General features: G+C 36.4%; 1 protein-coding gene across 3 annotated transcripts in view; it reads left to right on the top strand.

The window, feature by feature from the left end:
* Positions 1–20,299, top strand: part of IPO8 (importin 8) — a 46,461-nt gene that overhangs the window by 12,041 nt on the left and 14,121 nt on the right. For all 3 annotated transcript variants that reach the window (XM_039570732.1, XM_039570733.1, XM_039570734.1), the window contains exons 4-21: positions 29–187; positions 1,129–1,285; positions 2,329–2,418; positions 2,828–2,922; positions 3,487–3,571; positions 5,466–5,600; positions 6,440–6,539; positions 8,190–8,266; positions 9,520–9,636; positions 11,897–11,986; positions 12,658–12,823; positions 13,396–13,556; positions 13,999–14,124; positions 14,779–14,845; positions 15,517–15,642; positions 16,117–16,214; positions 17,227–17,322; positions 18,738–18,958. In XM_039570732.1, the coding sequence (XP_039426666.1) occupies positions 29–187; positions 1,129–1,285; positions 2,329–2,418; positions 2,828–2,922; positions 3,487–3,571; positions 5,466–5,600; positions 6,440–6,539; positions 8,190–8,266; positions 9,520–9,636; positions 11,897–11,986; positions 12,658–12,823; positions 13,396–13,556; positions 13,999–14,124; positions 14,779–14,845; positions 15,517–15,642; positions 16,117–16,214; positions 17,227–17,322; positions 18,738–18,958 (2,166 nt within the window). The remainder of the gene's footprint in view (positions 1–28; positions 188–1,128; positions 1,286–2,328; positions 2,419–2,827; positions 2,923–3,486; positions 3,572–5,465; positions 5,601–6,439; positions 6,540–8,189; positions 8,267–9,519; positions 9,637–11,896; positions 11,987–12,657; positions 12,824–13,395; positions 13,557–13,998; positions 14,125–14,778; positions 14,846–15,516; positions 15,643–16,116; positions 16,215–17,226; positions 17,323–18,737; positions 18,959–20,299) is intronic.

The raw sequence follows: 20,299 nt of genomic DNA, 5'->3' as shown, positions 1-20,299 counted from the left end.
TTATATTTCTTTTTCCCCCCTGCACTAGAGCCCAGCTGACAATGTGCCTCCGTGCTATCATTAAACATGACTTCCCTGGCCATTGGACAGCTGTAGTAGACAAGATAGGATACTACCTGCAGTCTCCAAACAGTGGGAGTTGGCTTGGGAGCCTCCTGTGCCTCTATCAGCTGGTGAAGACTTATGAGTAAGTTGGTGTCCATCAGTAAATGAGGAATTGGTACTTTCAGTCTGAGCTGATTGCTGAAAATGACATTCTTAAGAGCACTGGCAGTTCTACAAGGGAATTCAGATAGAAAATGGGAATGAATAATTATCATATGCTTCCTTTCCTGCAAATAAATGAAAAATATTCATCATTAGTGAATTGAAAGCAGAGCTGCCAGCAGTAATCTATATGAATTTACTGAGGTTTTTTTCTTGAGGCTTTGTACTTTTGATCTGGCTGTAAAAACAACCCTTAGGTTTATAACTTCTTTGTTTGAAGATTCCCCAAATTCTAGATGTATGAATGCAAATTATTTTCTGCTTTTATGTCATGACTACAGTGCTGTCATTGTCATATACTGCTATTGCATATTGTTAACCTGTAGCATCTTCCTGATAGTCTAAATCCACAAAGCCTAAAATGGGAGCAGGGTAGTAGGGCTTATCACTCCTTTTTTTTAATTACCTATTGTTGGAAACATATATATAAACCACACAAAAGAAATGTAAATGCAGAAGGAGAATCTTTTCCAAAGCAAGGAATCATCTTTCCCTTTCAATGGCTGTTCACTCCCATTTGTTCAGCACACAACTTGGGTTTGGCATTGGTATGAGCAGCAGAGAAATTCAGGTCCCCTGCTCCTGTGAGGTGACAATTCAGTAATAAAGAACAGTAGTTCTTCCTCTCAGTAACTGTATAAGGTAACATTTGTTGTTTTCCTTTTTTTTATTTATACGTGTTTTTAGTGATTTTGCACAAAGGGTTCAGATGGGGGTTAAAGGAGGGGAGAGTGATTGATTGAGTGCTGGATATTCTTTTTTTGGTTTTTTTAGGGCACCGAAATTAAATTGTTGTTGGGGAATAGGCATTAGAATCTCCAGTGTGTAGATCCTGGACCAACACTTTTGTTTCCTTTCCAGATACAAAAAGGCAGAGGAGCGAGATCCTCTCATAGCCGCCATGCAAATATTTTTGCCTCGGATTCAGCAGCAGATGATCCAGCTTCTGCCTGATAACTCCCATTACTCTGTACTGCTTCAGAAACAAATCTTAAAAATCTTCTATGCTCTTGTTCAGGTGGGCATCTGTGTAGAGGAAAACCAAACTTTTACTTTGCTGGGCACAGTGACCCCTTTCAGAATACTCAGGGGTGTGATTAAATAAGAATACCCATTTGGATGGGAAAAGTAATGTACAATAAGCAGGTGTTACAGAAATAGGATATTTATAGATTTTTCTACTTCGAAGCTGGTCACACGATCTCCCAGATTAAATTTTTAATGAATGTAGGTGCTTCTGCACGTTCTATCTGTAAGCTCACTAGAGAAGTGTTCCTATTTTTATAAAGTTGCACATAGCCTGACATGAACTGCATGGTTATCTGGACTGTGTGGTAGGCCTCTGAAAGTGTCAGTAATGGATATTGTAGTGTAATTGTCAAATGCTGCACTTCACTGGGTGGCATTTATCATTATCTCCTGAAGATCTGGCAGATATTGTGTGTTGAGGCACATGCACTTCAGAAAGATGAGTTTGGCTTTTACTGGGATGAGTTTGGTGAAGGAGTACTTACAGAGAATTGGAAAGCAAACCAGATCCTTCATAAGGAGCAGCCTGTAAATTCTTACTGGGGGTTAAAAAGCTAAAATAGTTTGTTATTAAATGGGTGGAGGATTAAAAAGATACCAAGATCCTATTTTTCTTTTCAATAACTTGCCTGAATATCGTCACTTTTCTTTGGATTTTGTAGAGAAGTAAGATTTACTGGATAGTAGCTAGGTAGTAGTAAGGAGTACATTTTGCTTGCTAAAATGCTATTGGTTTGCCCAAACCCTGTAATACAGATACTGCTGTGGTCCTCAAAGTTACCTGGGCTGTTGTGAGGAAGAAAAACGAAGAGAGTTCTTAGACCAAGGAACTTCCCTCAAATTATGTCTGCTCAGAAATTCCTCTCCAAATTGTACCAAGAAGGTTGCAATTAGAGTAGTGTTGATATGTAACCTAATTGGTTTTAGTTTTACTTAAAACCTCATCTTCCTTAGAATGTAACTATTACAGGAAGATCTGCCTTTTACAGAGGAAAATAGTATTTCATACCTGTGTTTTTTCCCTTATTGCAGTATGCATTGCCCCTCCAGTTGGTGAATAACCAGACTATGACTCAGTGGATGGAGATCTTCCGGACCATCATTGATAGAAATGTGCCACTGGTGAGTTTTGGCTTTGTAAAGACCTCTGATACCTGTGTGTTGGCGTTTGAGGAGCAGTCCGTGTAAAGATTTTCTAAGTGTTCTTTTTTTAAGATTTCTGTTTAAGATTCTTTTCCTTGGATTTTTGAACCAAAGTGATGTAGTATTAAAGTATATCTGAGAATTTGCATTTTGTAAATTCGCATAATTTTGAAATTAAAGTACAGCTGTTGTGCAGGTATTGCGTGTACACATTATATTGGCTAATTAAGATAATTGAAAGCTCCTGGGTGTTATGTAACTGTTAATAGAACCAAAGCTTTCGTCCATGCTGTGTGTTTATATTAGTTTTCTCAGCAAGGAATGTTTAAAGTGTAATTGCTCTCAACAAGTGATGTAACTAATTTAAAATACATGTATTTGTTTGTAGGAGACTTTGCAAATTGATGAAGATGATAGACCAGAGCTGGTGTGGTGGAAATGCAAGAAGTGGGCATTGCATATTGTAGCTCGTCTCTTTGAACGGTAACAAACTGATTAAAACCAAATTTGGGTTACAAGTCTATACCATTAGTTGACATGCAAGTAGAGAAGAAATTTGATCAATTAAACAGCTCATGGTCACTGAAGAGGTTTTCCTGCTGCTGTCCTCTGCCTTGCACTGGCACAATGGTCTCAGCTCCTAGTGAAATGATTTGACTCTCTTAAGATGGCAAGAAACTTGCCCCACAGGAAAAGTAAATTTATCTAAATATGTATTTATTTTACTACACCCGGCTACAAGTGTTTATATTCTCAAATATAAAGGCAGGGGAAGATTTGAAAAGAAGTCCATAAACATGGAAGTTACACAGCTTGTGACAAAAAGTCGGCCGTGTTTACTTGAGTATAATATCGTACCTTAGGATAATTTAAGAAAAGGGAAGTGAGGTGTTATGGGAAAGGGTGGCTTTAGAAGAAACCTGTGGTAAAGGTTTCCTTTGCTGATGCAAGACCACTCGGGGTCCTTTATGGTTTAGAAAGTACTGTGTTTTCCTGACACTATAGACTTCTCACAGTGTAAATATCTGTGTCCTTTTCCTTTTAAAGATATGGAAGTCCTGGAAATGTAACTAAAGAATACTTTGAATTCTCAGATTTCTTTCTAAAAACCTATGCTGTGGGCATACAACAGGTAAGCACAGTTCACTTTTTGTGAATTGCATTATTTTGGCTGAAGAAATGTATTACTTTTTAACAGTGTGCTTGTATTGAGCTTAATTTATTAAACAAAATGAAGAGAGTCTGGCAGGTTTTCCTTTTAGTGATTGAGAAGTTCTTCAGTTCTTCAGTGCCATACAGCTGAGGTATAATAACATGAATTTTCACCAATTCAAAAAACCCTGCAGGAAAACTCTCAGAAAAGATGAGCGCTGATAAAATGGTGGTATTGTCGTGTATAAGCACTCTTGATACAACCGAGAGGAACACTTTTGGTGCAGAGGCCTCATTTCATGTATTTTCAGTCCTGTCTTTCCCAAGTGCTTTTGCTGCAAACAACTTAGGTACAGTAATCCAATGATACTGTTTTATTTCAGGAAGATACAAGCAGGTTAGAAGATGTCTGGAGAACAGCAATGAACATTATTTTATCCCTGGAAAACATATTATCTGAAAATGTAGCCTAAATTCAGTTTGCAAGGAAATTATTTTTGTTAGGGAATGCTAATTATTTGTGTTTAACATGGTGTGTGGAGACAGTTCAGTTCTGATAAAGTTGCTAAACAAAATTACTTTCCTCCATCCAGTTTGACAACAGAATAGTTTATCCATCAGGATAGGAGTGGTTGTGTAAGGCTGTAAATTAAATGAAAAGGGAAGCAGTCTAATAGTTATTCTAAATTCCTTGCAATGTGTAACTCCAGAGTGGAAAAACAGACTCCCGTGGGCAGTTACAATTTTAAATACTTAAAGTTTGTCTGTTAAGGCATTAAACTATGTTGCAGAGGGGACAGTTTAGCTTTCAAGATAAATGTGCTGGATGGTCTGCACACTTCTTCAATTTCTGGCTCTTAAATAGCGATTTATCATGATTGCTTACGGAATTCTATTGTGAATATTACATTACTAAGCCTTTGTTACTTACTCATCAGTTGGTAAGTGCTGACATTGTGCTAGAGTCTGTATAAGAAACAGACAGTTCTTGTCCTGGGAACATGTCATATAGAAGACTTAACATCAGACTTAGTATTCCTAATGAAGGAGCTATATTAAAAATAAAATTTATTATCATGTTCTGAAGAATTAGGAAGCAGAATTGTTCTGCTAAAAGCATATGACTCACATTTTTGTTCTGCATTGCCCTTTATTTTTACTGTTATTCGTGTATATGCCACTTCTTTACACTTACTAATAATTGACCTGCCATTAGTGCAGATTAGTGGCTTGTACTGTGTTTTTTTCTTAGTAGAGCAAACCTTTATACCAAGGAAGCTTTGTGTAATAGAGTTTATAATAGCATGCTAGGTGATACTATCTGATGGCTACAATAGGTAATTGAAGTTAAAGGGTTTGCATCTCTTCTGATTCAGAGATTTAGGTGAACCTATTTTTCTTTCCTGGTTTAGTATTTCAGTTCTCATCACTGTTCTTCCAAAGTAATTTGTCTTCTTTAGGGACCTGTCCTTAAATATGAACACAGACATCACTTAGCAGGTTATAGAAGCAACCAGTTTGAACATCTCCCTGTGCCTTTTCCTTACCTATTCCAAATTTTGCTGAGGCCTCTGTAAACTGTGAGCCTGTGACTGTTGTAGTGTATCTTTGGTTTATAATCACAAGTGTTCATCTGGTAAGGCTAGTAGTAAAGGTGGACATTTGCATAAATGTTTGCAGGATTAGAACCTTGATATTTAAATTATTTACTATTTTTGGATCAAGGGCATTATAGTGATTTCTAATACTAGAACATCTACTGTAAAACTAATTTATCTGTTCATGTATATTCACTGAGGGAGTGCACTGCATGTTAGTGCATGAGACAGAATTTTCAGTCTTCATTTAAAAATACCAATTTGTCACTTCTTTAGGTTCTCTTAAGAATCTTAGACCAGTACAGGCAGAAAGACTATGTTGCACCACGTGTTCTTCAGCAAACACTGAATTACCTGAACCAAGGGGTGATTCACTCTATAACATGGAAGCAAATGAAGCCACACATACAGGTCAGTGGATAAAACCCCATCATAAACAGTGCATGCCATCAGAGGGATTAAAAAAACCTCACCACCACCCCCCCAACAAGTTCTGTGGTTTTAAAGAAGGTTTCATGAATCATTCAGCAATTGATCTGGAAAATAAAACAGCATTTCTACACAAATGTGGTTGTGTTTTGCAATATATTGCTGCCTTTTATTGCAGATACTGTTAACTCAATCAGGGATTCTGTTCCGTAAGTTCTTTGTTTTAATTTTTACAGTCTGCTAGAAAGTCATAATGTTCTGGCTTTTATTAGTTGCTGGTGTTCAGAATTGTCAATAGATTTTTTGATTGTAGTGCAAAGATAGTGCATAAAGAGAACATTCATGTAAGAGGAGCTAAAACCTCTTTTAAGGACATGTTTTATAAGAACAAATGAAAAGTGGTTTTCCTGTTCTTTTATTTTTTCATATCATAAGATCCTCTTTGTAGCTAGTTAATTCCATGACTTTTAAGGGGAAGGACTCTGAAATCCATTCTCTTGTTAGGTATTGCATTGGTGAGATCCTTCTGCAGAATGTAATACTCTGCTGTGTACAGACTATGTCCTGAAGTATATTTTGTGCATGGTAATGTAACATTATAAAGATAGATTGTATACTTACTGCTGCTGTCTGGGACTATTTCAAAAGGAAAGTACCTATAGTACTGTGAATTTGTTTCTGTTAGACAAAATAAAAGTGCTGCTTAAAGGAATTTAACTCTTCAGAAAAATAAGTCTAATAAATTAGTCTGTGGTGGAGGGAAGCTGTACTGGAATTTTAGTTTATGTGTACTTATGTGTATTTGGCTTTTCTAAAATTAGACTATAACAGAAGAGGTGATATTCTCTCTAATGTGCTACAAAGATGAGGACGAAGAGCTCTGGCAAGAGGATCCATATGAATATATCCGCATGAAATTTGGTAATTTGGCTTTATTTTTTGCTTTCATTGTAACTGCACGCTGTAGTTCCAGTGATCAGCATGGTCACTGTAATGTCTCTCTTTACCCCCAGTGACCTGAACTCTGGGAAGAAGAAAACTTTTCTTAAATCTCACCAATCTGTAGCTAAAAGCAGGTGGCAGATCAAGTGAGTTTGGGCCATTTGACTGGTAGCTTCGAACTAAATGAATCTCAGTTTTTTTTCTACTTCACATGTGCTCAGAGCAGCCCAGACAGACTGGCTTGCTCACTTGTTAGTGCCAGTTTCAGAATCCTGACTTGCAGATGTGCCAGCTGTCTGCAGGTTCCTGCAGCTCTCACTTTGACCAGAAGAGGCCTGACTTACTCTTTCCCTGTTGAAAATTGTCAATGCCTTCAGCATTTTTCTGCCACTTTTTACTACTAAATTGTAAGGTAATTAGATATATATATTCTTTTAAAAGAGACAGTGCAAAATCTTGGGAATAACACACAGGGCCATATTATGAATAATTACATTTATTAAAAGAGTCTTGTCACTGAAAAGGAGAAGGGTACTTTAAAAGTACAGCAGTTTTAGCTGGAAAACTCCTGTGAGCCAGGCACCACAGAGATATATATGCAGCATTTGGGAAATTTTAATTAGTTGATTTGGGATTAGCATATGTGAAAACAGAATTTAAATATTCATAGAATAATTTTAAAAGCTTGGGGAGTTGTTATGCAACAAATTAATTACAACATAGTGTTGATCACTGGAGTATAAATATATCCTTGATTTTTGGTGTGTGAATTCAGTTCTTTCTGTGTAAGTAGTGAATCTTATTTTTATGTGTAGCTGAGGCAGTTAAGTACAGATTCAGATTGTATCATGGAAGGTAAAAAAACACTCAAGTATCAAAGTACATTAAATGCAAGTTTAGTGAGGCAGCTTTTCGTTTGGAACAAGAATTCCAGTAATCTGGTAGTATTTCTTAATGATGTTTTATCTTAAAGTTTTCAGGAAAAGTTGGTATGTAATTTGGGTCACATTTTAAGATCACATTTTAAAATCTTTTAGTTTCATCCAGTTTGTGTAGGGATGTTTGGATTAGAACATATTTGCAGGAGGTTTTTTTTCCAACATATAAATTATACTTTCAATATGAACAGAGGAGGTTTACTTGCAATGAATGAAACTAAAAAACTTGACCTTTCAGCAGATATAAAACAACCTCAGATCTAAGTAGTTTTAATGTACAAAAAGTTTCCCATGAGGTTTTAATAAAATGGAGTCAAAAATGTGTACACATGGTATACAGATGGTACTGGAATGTATTGTTGTTCTTCCTATAGGGGTTTTAATTTAAAAAAGAGATGGGATTTTTCATCCCTTGTCTATGGTCTCAAAAAAGCTAATGAATAAATAGCATATTCTTAATTAAGGGAATGAAGAGTGGCAGTGGATTTGGAAGGCAAGAAGTAAATGCTTTGTTAAGGTATGTGACATAAGCTTGGGTCTGAATTTTTAACCATGAAGACAATCATGTCAATTATATTGAGGTTATGTATTCATCCAGATTTTGTGATACCCGAAAAACAAGATGGTTTTTAAAAAATCAATTATTCAGAAAAGAAAAAAATTGTAATGCCTTTTTCTCCCCATTTTTCAGATGTATTTGAGGACTATGCATCCACAACAACAGCAGCACAGAATCTCCTTTACACTGCTGCAAAGAAGAGAAAAGAGGTATGAAACCAGTGGCTTTTAATTATTTGCATTTTCCTTAATAATGTTATTTTCCCCTTATGTTTGAAGATGGTACAGGAAGCTATTCTTGAAAAATCTACTTGCTGCTACGTAGTCAAATGTGTCCTGGCTGAATGCTCTCGATTTTGGGAGAGTTAAAGTATGGCGTGTATAAATACTAAGTGGATTCTTCTTGCAGGTTTAAAATTCATCTGCCAGATACAAACTGGGTTGGAATAGATGTATTGGAATAGATTCTCCCAAGTTTACAAACAGCCTCTGTCACAGCTGTTCTGAGTATCACTAACTGTAGCAGGAGGGAAAGTGGACCTGATACTTAATAATTTTCACTGATGCCGTTTAAAAATCCTTCTTAACAGCTATGAAATTAGCAAGGACAAAACCCATTTCATACAGTTCCTCTTTAAATGAGGATGAAACTTTTCTGTAGATCCTTCTGTATTTACAGTGATCTGTGCAAAAATACCCAGGCAAACCCTGGAAAGCAGTTTGCTAAAACAGCAAATGTTTTTCTAGGTTCCATTTTAACATCCAGTAATCATGGACCTCCATTTCCAGGTGGATTTTCAGAGGAGAACACAGTCTTTACATTAGGTGGAATATGACCTTTCTACTTCCTTATTGTCAGAACAGTTCTTGTCCACTGATCTTCCTTCTCATTTTCATAATTTGTATTTAGACCATCAAAATGGCGAATTGGAAAAGGACATAATGGGTGTGGAAATCACGTTCAGCTGGTTTTGCTAAGAAACTTTTCTAAGTCTAGTCAACTTTAGAAACTACTGCCAAAATCAATAGATCAAATTAAGTTTATGAGGTTTTAGTCCAAGCTCTCCTTGAAAATACACATATATATTTTCATACATATATGTACACACGCATATGTATTTATATTTATGTGTGAGACAAGCCAGAAAAGAACTTAAGGGAAAAAATGGGTGAGGTGCCTTTTCATCACCTTTTCTGATTTGCCTCAAGACAGTAACAAAAATACCTTACTTGCTATTAGTAATGCAAAATTTCAAGGAGATTAACCTAATTTTGACCAGTTTGGCTGAAAAGTTGAAAATTCCATAGTTCCACATTTTAACTATTGAAAGATGCTACACTTAGTACCTCACATTGCTTTGGCCAAAACAAAACTTCTTCTTGAAAATGTCATGCGAATTTTTTAAACGATGCTATTGAAATAACTTGACAAAAGGGGATTGTGTGCTTTCTGTCCTGCATAGGTATTACCAAAAATGATGGCATATTGCTACCAGATTCTGACAGAGCCAAACATTGATCCGAGGAAAAAAGATGGAGCTTTGCATGTTATAGGATCCCTAGCAGATATTTTACTGAAGGTAAGTGGGTAAAGAAATGAAAAAGGTTTGCAATTCTTGCTATCAACTGAGATTTAAAATAAAATAGTCTTGCTTTATAAAGTATGGCTAGCCCTTAGCCATATTCATAAAGTCTGTAGAGAGATTGCACTCTGATTGCAATCAGAATATGAGAGTCTGTTTATTTAAAAATATTAACATTCTTTCCTGGTTTTTATATCACAGTTTTATACGCAGATTTTCCTTCTCACGCTTTTCCAAAGCTCTGTTTGTTTGTTAGAGAGCAGTCCCCTGGTCCCCTCCTGCTTTACTAGTTAAATGGAAGAGTTAAGAAATCAAACATGCATTCTATCAGCAACATTGCCTGTGATTCTTTATGAAATTCCCCAACAGCCTGCACTGTTATGGGCTTCTTCTGGTTCCAGGAAAAGGTTTACTTAACATGTTGCAGGAATGTTTTGTCTAGCTTTCCAACTTTTTTACTTTGCAATGTGTAGCTTTAAGTCTTACTTCTTCTGCCAGTTCGGAGTTTTGAAAAAAGCTAGGAAGAACAAAGAGCCTTCCTCCATTATTTTATAGACAGCATCTTCAGAATTTTGAGTATTTTTCTGGAATCTGAATACAAATTTAATCCACACTGTTGCTCTCTAATTAATAATGATTACAGTTTGCCTGGTGCTTTTGTAGATGGTGGAGTCCAAAATATGCCTTTGCTCCATGTCAAAAGTAATTTCCAAATCATTATCATTTTAGCATGAGAATGGTGACCTTGTTCTAGAGGCTTCTTTTTAAAAGTAATTTATTATAGTTTGTCTGAATTGTCTCTCTGTGCAGGATGTGTCTTCCTATTACAAGCAACATCTTACCAAGATGTACCATCTCTTTTTTCACCAATGTACCAATCTGTTAGCTGATCTTAAATCCTGAAACATCAGTCACTTTTGCAGAATTTTTGTAGATTATTTTGGATTGTAAATGCCCTTCCTCATGCTGGAGTATAACAATGAAAGAGGATGACATTGGTTGTGTTGTAAGGAGACTTTCATATTAACATATTTATCTCTATCCTGAGGGGAAAAAGGAGGATTTATTCCAATATTCTGCTCCTATTTGAAATTTTCAGTCCTGAAACATGAGGTTATATTTTACTTTATAAAAGAGTAATAACCCCAGACACTGCAGACCCCTTTAAAATCTGAATTTCTCGTGTTTTGAATTTGATACATAGCAACATTCCATCAGCTGTTTCCATATAAAATCCTGGATTTGTAAGTGCTTTCTGTCTCTTAAGCTGACTGAGGTAGAGCGTCTGAGGAGCTCACAGGCACAATGACCCTGCCTTAGCCACCTGGCTCCCCACAGCAGCTCCATTTCAATGCCTGCAAACTTCTGGCCTGTGTGCACAAAGGAGCATTATTTTCCTTTCTCTCTGTTGTTTCTCTGCTCAGTCCTTCATGTGCCTCTGGAGAATCAGCATGGAAAAAATGCTGTATGCATTGGTGAAATGAAGTGTGATCGTGTAAGATACGTGTTGTACTGAATGTCCCATTTCACCCTCTTCCTATCTTAGCCACTGAATCGTTCCTTTGGATGGTAACAGCATCCCTAGCATGTATCTTTTCTATTGTTCTGAGACTATAAGGAAAGTCTCAAATCTCCGTGCTGGTTCTAGCTTCCTGTGAGTATCTTGGGTTTTGCTAAGGTTGGAATAATGAAGAAAAACTCTCATCCAGTATCCTTCTGCAGCTAAGGAGATTTCTGTCACAAAGGAATTATCTTCAGCCATTAATAAACATGAAAAAAAGATGTGATTTGTTGCTGTAGTGTCCAAAATAATACGTTTTGATACTTAGAGTAACAGTAGGTCATTTGAAACTCAGATCTATTCCATAGTAGGCTCATATTTATCTTCAGGTATGTATGTACTCCTTTCTAGGAAGAATGGAAGTACTAGGTTATTGATCCTAGTTAGTTTTTAAGAAAAATCAGCTGGAATTAATTGCCTTAAATAACATGGAAATTCCAGTTTACAGGTTGTAATGAATAATGCCAAGTAGAGTATTGTATGTACAGTTCTTTCACTTACCTGGTTTTGAACTTGCTATGCTTTTGAGTTTGTTCTATTCAAGGTAAGGGATTCAGTTCTCTTTGTGGGACAATGGCTTTATTATATAGGCAAATAATTGTATTTCCCAGGGTTGATATTTGAAATGCATTATGGGCTAGACAGAAGTATGTAAAATGAATGGTCTCCAAAATTAATTCTTCCTTACTCCAACAGAAGAGTGTCTTCAAGGATCAAATGGAACTAATGTTACAGAATCACGTGTTTCCCTTGTTCATGTCTAACCTGGGGTATCTTAGAGCTCGAGTAAGTTCACTTGTTACATCAATTCCAGTATTTGCCATGGTTCCTTCCTTTGCAGTTTGATTTCATTCTGAATGTTGAAGAAAGAAATTAAGTAAATACATAGTAAAATTTAAAATAACACTCTTGTGCAGTATTTTTTCAGTATTTTGATTTAAAAATGGTTTTTCAGTTAAATGAATTGATGAAGGCTCTGTGTTGTATTAATGTTCACCTCTTCAATCAAACTTGAGAATTTGAGCAGTGATTGTGGCCATTTTTCATAGCAGAGCTCAATAACTAGAGTACTTGGATGGCTGTGAAGAATAGGCAGGATTTCTGCAAGTAGGTAATGTCAGTTTGAGTGTTGCTTGAAGAGAATCCCCAAGTGCCAATATCAGTCATAGACAAACAGTTTTCGTTATTTTTTTTCTGATTTTATTTCCCCCAGAAGTACCAAAGCTATGAATGCCAGTTATGTGCATACTGAGTTTATTGGAATTTGGGAAAGGAGAATAAAGAACTGCTTGAGTGCAAAACTTGTGTTACATTTAATGTATGAATACACCATAATTAAGTGGAGGAAAAAAAAAGCAGTGCATTCAAACAGGGAGATAGTTAATATTGGTTTTGAATCAATTAAAAATGCCTAAAATTACCATAGTCCCTAACTTGCTTCTCTTTTTGCCTTGCAGTCCTGTTGGGTACTTCATTCATTCAGTGCTCTGAAATTTCACAATGAGCTAAACTTGAGGAATGCAGTAGAGCTGGCAAAGAAGAGCCTGATTGATGATAAGGAAATGCCTGTCAAAGTAGAAGCAGCCATAGCTCTTCAGACCTTAATAAGCAACCAAGAGCAAGGTATGTGGCAGTGATTCATCAGCTGTATACACTGATCTATTGATTTTTTTGTAGAGACGAGAAGGTTGGTGCAGATTTATCTGTTAAACATTTCTGCCGTTTAAAGACAGATTTCAGAATATTTCGTCATGTTTAGACAGCTTCACTTGCTCATTAGTTACTGTATACATCCCAGAATTCTGACTTCAAGTTTTTTTGGCACAAAAGAAATTAGAATCAGCATGTTTGTTTTAATAAAGTAAATATCACCTGTCTTTGGGTTTTTTTAGTGAAGTTAAATAGTGTTTATGTTTAAGAATGAATACTGCTTATATATGAGAGCAAATATTTCCTCAAAACTGGACTTTAGCTGTAGATGGCATTGCGATATTACGCAATTTACTTTGCCTACTAGCTATGGACTGTAAAATTGCCTTGGGTATGTTTTTTGGCTTTTTTATTTCTCTAGTGAATTCGCATTAAAAAAACTTACTTTGTTCAAGAGTAGTCAGCTACCTGGCAGTTTGGAGATGCTGTATGTATATTTGTGTTTATAGATAGTTGATTTCACCTAGTTCCTATTGGTTTTTTAGCCAAGGAATATGTGAAGCCTTATGTAAGGCCAGTGATGCAGGAGCTCCTGCACATTGTCAGAGAGACAGAAAACGATGATCTTACGAATGTAATCCAGAAGATGATCTATGAGTACAGCCAGGAAGTGGCTACTATCGCCGTGGACATGACTCAGCACCTGGTAAGAGCAATAGGGAAATAACAGTCCAGTCAGAAGTACATGCCTAATTTGGTAAATGAACTCTGTTTGAAGTGTGCACTGTTTAAAGTAATCTTTATAAGGGCCCACCTGTAGTATTTACAGTATTTATGGCTTTTTTTCTCTATGAAGCATCTTTAAAACCTGTCGATTTTTCAAAGATACTGATTTGTGTCACTGGTTTTAATGAGCCAAGCTCTGACTATTTAGCATTTCAAATGACTTAACATAGTCAGACTTCTAAAAAAAAAGGAGATTTTAATTTGCTACGTTCCCCTTTCAAAAGTAGCGAGCATATTTTTCAGTGCTGACAGCTCTTACAGATAAAGCATTGCTGCTGCTGCATTAACTGCCTTGGTTTTGAATGACAAATTAGAAACACGGGTTCGCTCTTGAATGTCAAGTTGCTTGGTTTTGTTCACAGGCCGAAATATTTGGTAAAGTACTTCAGAGTGAGGAATATGAGGAAGTAGAGGACAAAACCGTTATGGCCATGGGCATCTTGCACACAATTGACACAATCCTGACAGTTGTGGAAGATCACAAGGAGGTGAGATTTTCCTTCATGCTTTTCTCCTTTCATTCATGACAGCAAGCACTTCTGTGTATGTTGCATCACTTGGCATGAATGTGCATTTACTCTGGCAGGATGGTAGCAAGCCATCTCTGACAGATCTGAATCTAAAGCCCAAAAGTTTACTTTTGGAATTTATTAATCATTGAGCTTTCTCAACTTCAAGGGAACTTATGTCCCAAGGGTAAAATTCTTAGCTCTTACTTGATAAATGCTTCATTGGAATGTGCTGGTTTTGGCTGGGGTAGCGTTAATTTTCCTCACAGTGGCTAGTTGTATTACAGCATGTTAAAGTATAATTTAAGAAGAAATATTTTGCATAAGGCTAGTTTTTTTACAGTGGTGACCCATATCTATAGTTTACCCAGCAATTTCTTGGATAGAATGCCTAGGAATTGGTCTCCCAGTTGTGGTGCAATGTATGTCTACATATCACATATTCAGGGTAAAGAGGTTCTTTTGGCATCAGGGAGACCTTATTTCATAATTTTGCGATTGTTAATGCAGCATTTAAAAATGATAAAAGCCTTTTTCATTTGGAGAACTTCTCAGACTGAATTAGTCAAATACATTTATTTGATTGCTGTAGTTCTAATTTTTTTAATAAGGTGCTTTATGTTTTTATTTCAGATCACTCAACAGCTTGAGAGCATTTGTTTACAGATCATTGGCCTTGTTTTACAGAAACACGTTATAGGTATGTTTTAGAGATAATTTTTAGAAAAGAAAAAAGAATAATTTTTTGTGTAAATAAATTATTACTATCTTCCAGAACAGAATTTTATCTTTTTGTGTGTTTCTTTAAAGAAAGAAAGTTCCTACTTTACCATTGTAATTTGTTTCTCCTGATCTTCTCTTGTACATTAGTCAGATTGGCTATTGTGTTTTGGAGGTCAAAAGCAGAAGATGGTGTTCTGATTATAATTCTAGCTAATTGTGTTGAAGGACAATGTCTACAATTACATTAGTCTCTTACGGACATGGTCTGCAATTACATTACTGCTTTGTCAGTATGCTGCACTAAAAGTTACAGTTTTGTGATAAGGCCTTTCAGAAAAAACAATGGCTGAGAAAATAATATATTTTTCAGTAAATCAATTAGAAGCATCGTCTTTAATGTGCTGCTGATGTATCTTTTTGGTGTGTATTTATAGTGGAAAACTATGCATATCATTGTAACTATAGCCAACATAAGGCCTGTCTGAAAGAGTCTTTTACCATTTGTTTTATTTTTCTATGTATGATTTAGTTTCTAATTGTTGTCTTCTAGTTGTTCTATGACTCAGGACTCGGTTTCAGATTTCAAGGTATTTGCAAGTTAAATTTACTTTGTGAAGCACCCTGCTTCAAATTGTTTGTCTTTTGCAGAGTTTTATGAAGAAATTCTGTCCTTGGCCTTCAGCTTAACATGCCAGATGATTTCACCCCAGATGTGGCAGCTTTTAGGTGTTCTGTACGAGGTTTTCCAGCAGGATTGCTTTGAATACTTTGCAGGTATGATTGCTTCTGTTCTATTGATGTTTTCATTCTTTGAGAATTCGTCTCTAAAACCCATCCTAACAAGGGTCACTTCCATTTAATGTCTTGGTTTCAAATGATTGTGTATTTGAGTCATGCCCTGAACGTCTGTTTAGTGTGGGAGTGTAACAGGAGATATTTAAGTAGGAGAAGCATGTTCAAATCTGTCAGTGTGAGTAGGGGTCCTGAACTCAAAGGAAGCTGAATATTCAAAATTAATATGAAACTAAAAATTGATTAATTAAAATATACTCTTACTCTAGTTCCTCTTCCTAGAATGCACCCTGCATAGTGCATTTTATGAACAATTCTTCCAGAAAAGACTTTTGCAGAGCTTGAATTTCCAGCCATATTCAAGAATCTAAACTAATGAATTCTCCTTTAGGACTACATCCTCTCTGCTTAGCACCTTTTGTAACTGTTTTCTCTTTTGCTCTCCCTGTTCTGCAGATATGATGCCTCTCTTGCATAATTATGTGACCATTGACACTGATACTTTACTGTCTAACCCAAAGCATTTAGAAATCATTTACTCTATGTGTAAAAAGGTAAGCCTTCTGATTCTTACTGTTGTGCTTATCACTTGTACATAACAATTAGAGTTGCTGAGTGACCTGAACATGCCAGGTGGTGGCCAGGCATTTCAGAACTAAGTGAATTTTGGTCTTGACTCAGTTCTGAGCACACACAGCACCTTCACACTTTTTAAGCGACATGCTTTAAAAAAAATACATGCAAAAATCTGTGTGGGAGAAAGTTGCTGTTCATCTTGACTCTCTTCTATGGAGAGCTATTTTGGTAGGTAGGGAATTAATGAAGCCTGATTTCCTTGGGTTATGTATCTTGCAGTTGGACTCTGGTTGTCAGCTAAGGTGCAAACTCATTTGAAGTTCTTCCTACATTTATCTTGTTTCTCTTTTTTGCTGAGTCTCTCATGTATAATAAAGTATGAGATCATTCTGCAGTCCTCCTCTGATTTGGGGCATTAGAGAGTGCTAGGCATCTAGCTACCTGCTTATTTTTAAGAAACTTAAGAGTATTTGAATGTGAAAATTTTGCTTCTTTGTGAGGTTTGATTGACAGTGGCCACAGGGTTGAAATGTACTGAGATGAAGCACTCAGTTTCATATGTATGTGCCTACACACAGAATAATTGCATACATCTTGTTCTTAATCAGAAACTAGCCTAGACATAGCATTCACTTCACCAGGCTGTTAATCTGCCAGTGCCTATTAGAATTGAAGTGAAAAAATGGAAACACAATGTGGAAAACATCGGTAATTCTTACAAGTGACATTTCTTTCTAAAAAAGGGAAAGTGAGGGCATACAAAGAATATAACATACTTTAAGAACTACAGCAGTTTCTTCTATTTCTTAAAATTCACTGTTAGCCGCTTGTTTATGTCCTGTAGAGGTGAATTATGTGTCCCAGAAAATTTAGCATGAATACGTATGTATATGCCGTGTAGAGATTTTTGGATGTATGCAGGTACAGGAGCATTTGCTTTCAGTGTTGTCGGTGGCTACTGATAAATTAAATTGTCATTCTGGTTGTTAGGTACTGACAGGAGATGCAGGAGAAGATGCAGAGTGCCATGCAGCCAAACTCCTAGAAGTGATTGTTCTTCAGTGCAAAGGACGGGGTATTGACCAGGTGATACAAATTGAACAGGTTTTCTCTTTTATTGCTTTCTAATGATCCATGATTCCTGAGAGAAACAGCTGGAATTAGAGAATTTGAGAGAAATATAAAGTGGGGAGAAAGACAGAAAGAAGTAAATGAGCTCAGGAGAGTTTGTAAGGTTGGAGTTTTTTGGTTTTGAGACAAGATATTAATGGGCATGACTACAAAATGGATATAGACTGAATTATAAGGATATAGTATGTTGTGCAAGATTGTCCTTTTTTGCTTTCTCTTAATAGAATTTCCCTTTTGATGCAAAACACAGAGTTAAAACTATTGTGGCTGAGAGGTTAAACTGTACATATCCAACTACTGTTGTTTCTCCAAGCTACAGGAACTTGGAATGGTTTAAGTACTTAGTGCATTTGGAAATGCAGATTTTTTAGCATGACTGGATTGTGATTGCAGGGAGAAACATAATCACAATTTTCCAGAGTTTCTTAGAACACCTTTTTAGAAAGTAGTCTTTTTCCTATAAAGGGCCAAGTTCTGGGTAATGAGCCTAAATTACCTTGACATATCATGTTTGATGTTGCCACAGTGCAGTCCGTGGATATCAGTGATAAATTTTCAGGTAATTTTCACTGAAACCGATACAACTTTACTAGTGTAAATCTGAAGTAATTGAAGATAAAAATGCTCCCTGAAAGTTGTTATTTTTAATGGAAATCTGGAAGAGTTTAAAGTGAATTCAATGCATTTGCATTGAAAATAAGCATGTGGTGGAAGGCTTAATTGAGCCGTACAACTCTGTGAATTAAAATGGTTGCACACTGAACTGAAACTCATAAACCAAAACTTTCCTAGTGCTTCCCAAATTTTTGTAAAGTATAAATCTGCACATTGAAATATATACATGTTTAGAAGATGTTCATATCATTGTTTAGAAATTTGTGCATACTTGCTTTTATCAGAACAAACTCATTTTAAACTTTTTTAAGAAATTTAACATCACTTTACATATATTAGGAAAAACTTCTTATGTTACGGATTTAGATAATTCAATTTCTAATGCCTGTTAGTTTTGAAATTGTTTGGTATCTTTCTTTAAAGATGAAAATGTCTGAGTTTCTTTCTGAAGCTTGTATGCATGCTAGAACAAGTTTCACCAAGTGGCCCCAAATATTCTGTGCTCAGAATAACATCGCAATTTTTAGCTCAGAGAAGAGCTGTTTTGGGGAACATTTATAAATGTGTGATTGGAGGCTAGAAGGGGAATAGAATGTGTTCCTAGGTTCTATAGCTGAACTCCAGATAACTCAGGACATAATTCTGATAAAAGTAGTATAAAATTTTGTGTGATCTAGCAACATGTCTAATGATTATTTTCTTTTTTTTTTTTTTTTCCTTCCCTTTTCTTTTTTTCTCATTTCTCTTATGCCCAGTGTATTCCCCTCTTTGTGGAGGCTGTTCTGGAGCGCTTGACTCGAGGAGTTAAAACAAGTGAGCTTCGTACCATGTGTCTTCAAGTTGCCATAGCTGCACTCTACTACAATCCTGACCTACTTTTGCACACCTTGGAGAACATCAGATTTCCACACAATCCTGAGCCCATCACTGCACAGTTCATAAACCAGTGGATGAATGACACAGATTGTTTTTTTGGGCAAGTATTGAAGTGTTTTTTTTTTTTTTTACAATATTAGGAATTGATCAGCAAGATTTCAACAGCATGTTAACTTTTTATCTGAGATACTGTATACTGTACTTTCTGTTCTGTATTTTGTAAGTTACTTTTAACTGCTCTATTTAATTTAAAAAGGCATTACTCTTTCCAGTGAATCCCGCACTCTGATTTTAAATGGCTCTTCACAATCAACTTGCATATTTATCATTGTGCCATTGACTGCTTAGCATACTGCTGAACTTAAACGTCACTGTGAGCTCCCTTGAATGTGTGTGTGCTGCACTGGTGTGCACTCAGGCAGGAGCTGAATATTTGTAAAGTTAATGAAGGGGAACAAAGCCTGTCATCACCTAGCAAAGCATGCACTTGATGCTGAGCAGAGGTGAAGGCCAGTGCTTGCCTCTCAGCTGAGATGTGGTGTCTAACTGTGAGATTCAAATCCACTTAAAGGCAAAGCAGACAGTCAGATGTAGTTAACAGCTACCTCTCACCTTCCTGCTTGAGTTTTGTTTTGTTACTGAAGGCTGACATGTGCCTGCAGGTGTACGGACAGGCTTAGACTGTGTCTTCCTGAAGTTGCTTCTTCCACACCTTGTGGTTATATTATTGTTAATTACTAAATTATTTGTATATCTATCAGCTTTAGGAAAGAGCAAGACATTTTAGGATTTACACGTACCAATTTTCTTTTATGGCCGAAGCAAAGTTCTTGAGCTTCATCTCTTTGTGCTTTCATTTTTTTCTACTACATATCACATGCTGAATGCATACAGAGATGGTAGGAAAGAAGATATTCCCTACAGGTGGTAAACTGAAAGAGATTTATAGCCTAAAACAGTTTATCCTGGAGCATTCAGTGAGAAACTAGTCAGATTCAGAGAGGAAAAATGTTGAGGGTCTGACTAGGCCCCAATCTCAAATAGTACTGTGAGCTACAGCTTAATTTTCAGTTCTTCTGTGTTGCTTTTCAGAAAGCATCAGCTAAAGAAACTACTGCTCAAATAAATTCGTATTTAGATCTGAGACAAAGGCTGACAAAGGCTGTGAAAATGAAAATTAAACACGTGATTGTCATGCCCGTCATTCTGCCCAGACTGCACTTGAATGGCAGCGGAGGATCAAAAATCTCTCTTTGATCTGCTGCTGCCAGCAGTGAAATAATTATCTGTAATATTGCTTAAATCTAAAAGTCACTCTTCCTTCTGTGCTGTCTCCTCACTTCGTGGCTTGCAGGTGTAGGGTAGGGCTTTTGCTGTAGTACTGCTGGTGAGGCGCTGTGATGTGCTGCAAGGGACTTCCTCCTTTTCCTTCAGGAGAGCA

Source organism: Corvus cornix, chromosome 1A, assembly GCF_000738735.6.
Source record: "Corvus cornix cornix isolate S_Up_H32 chromosome 1A, ASM73873v5, whole genome shotgun sequence".
NCBI lineage: Eukaryota > Metazoa > Chordata > Aves > Passeriformes > Corvidae > Corvus > Corvus cornix.
Note: the sequence above shows the minus strand (reverse complement) of the source record. Positions and strands in the feature narration are given on the sequence as shown.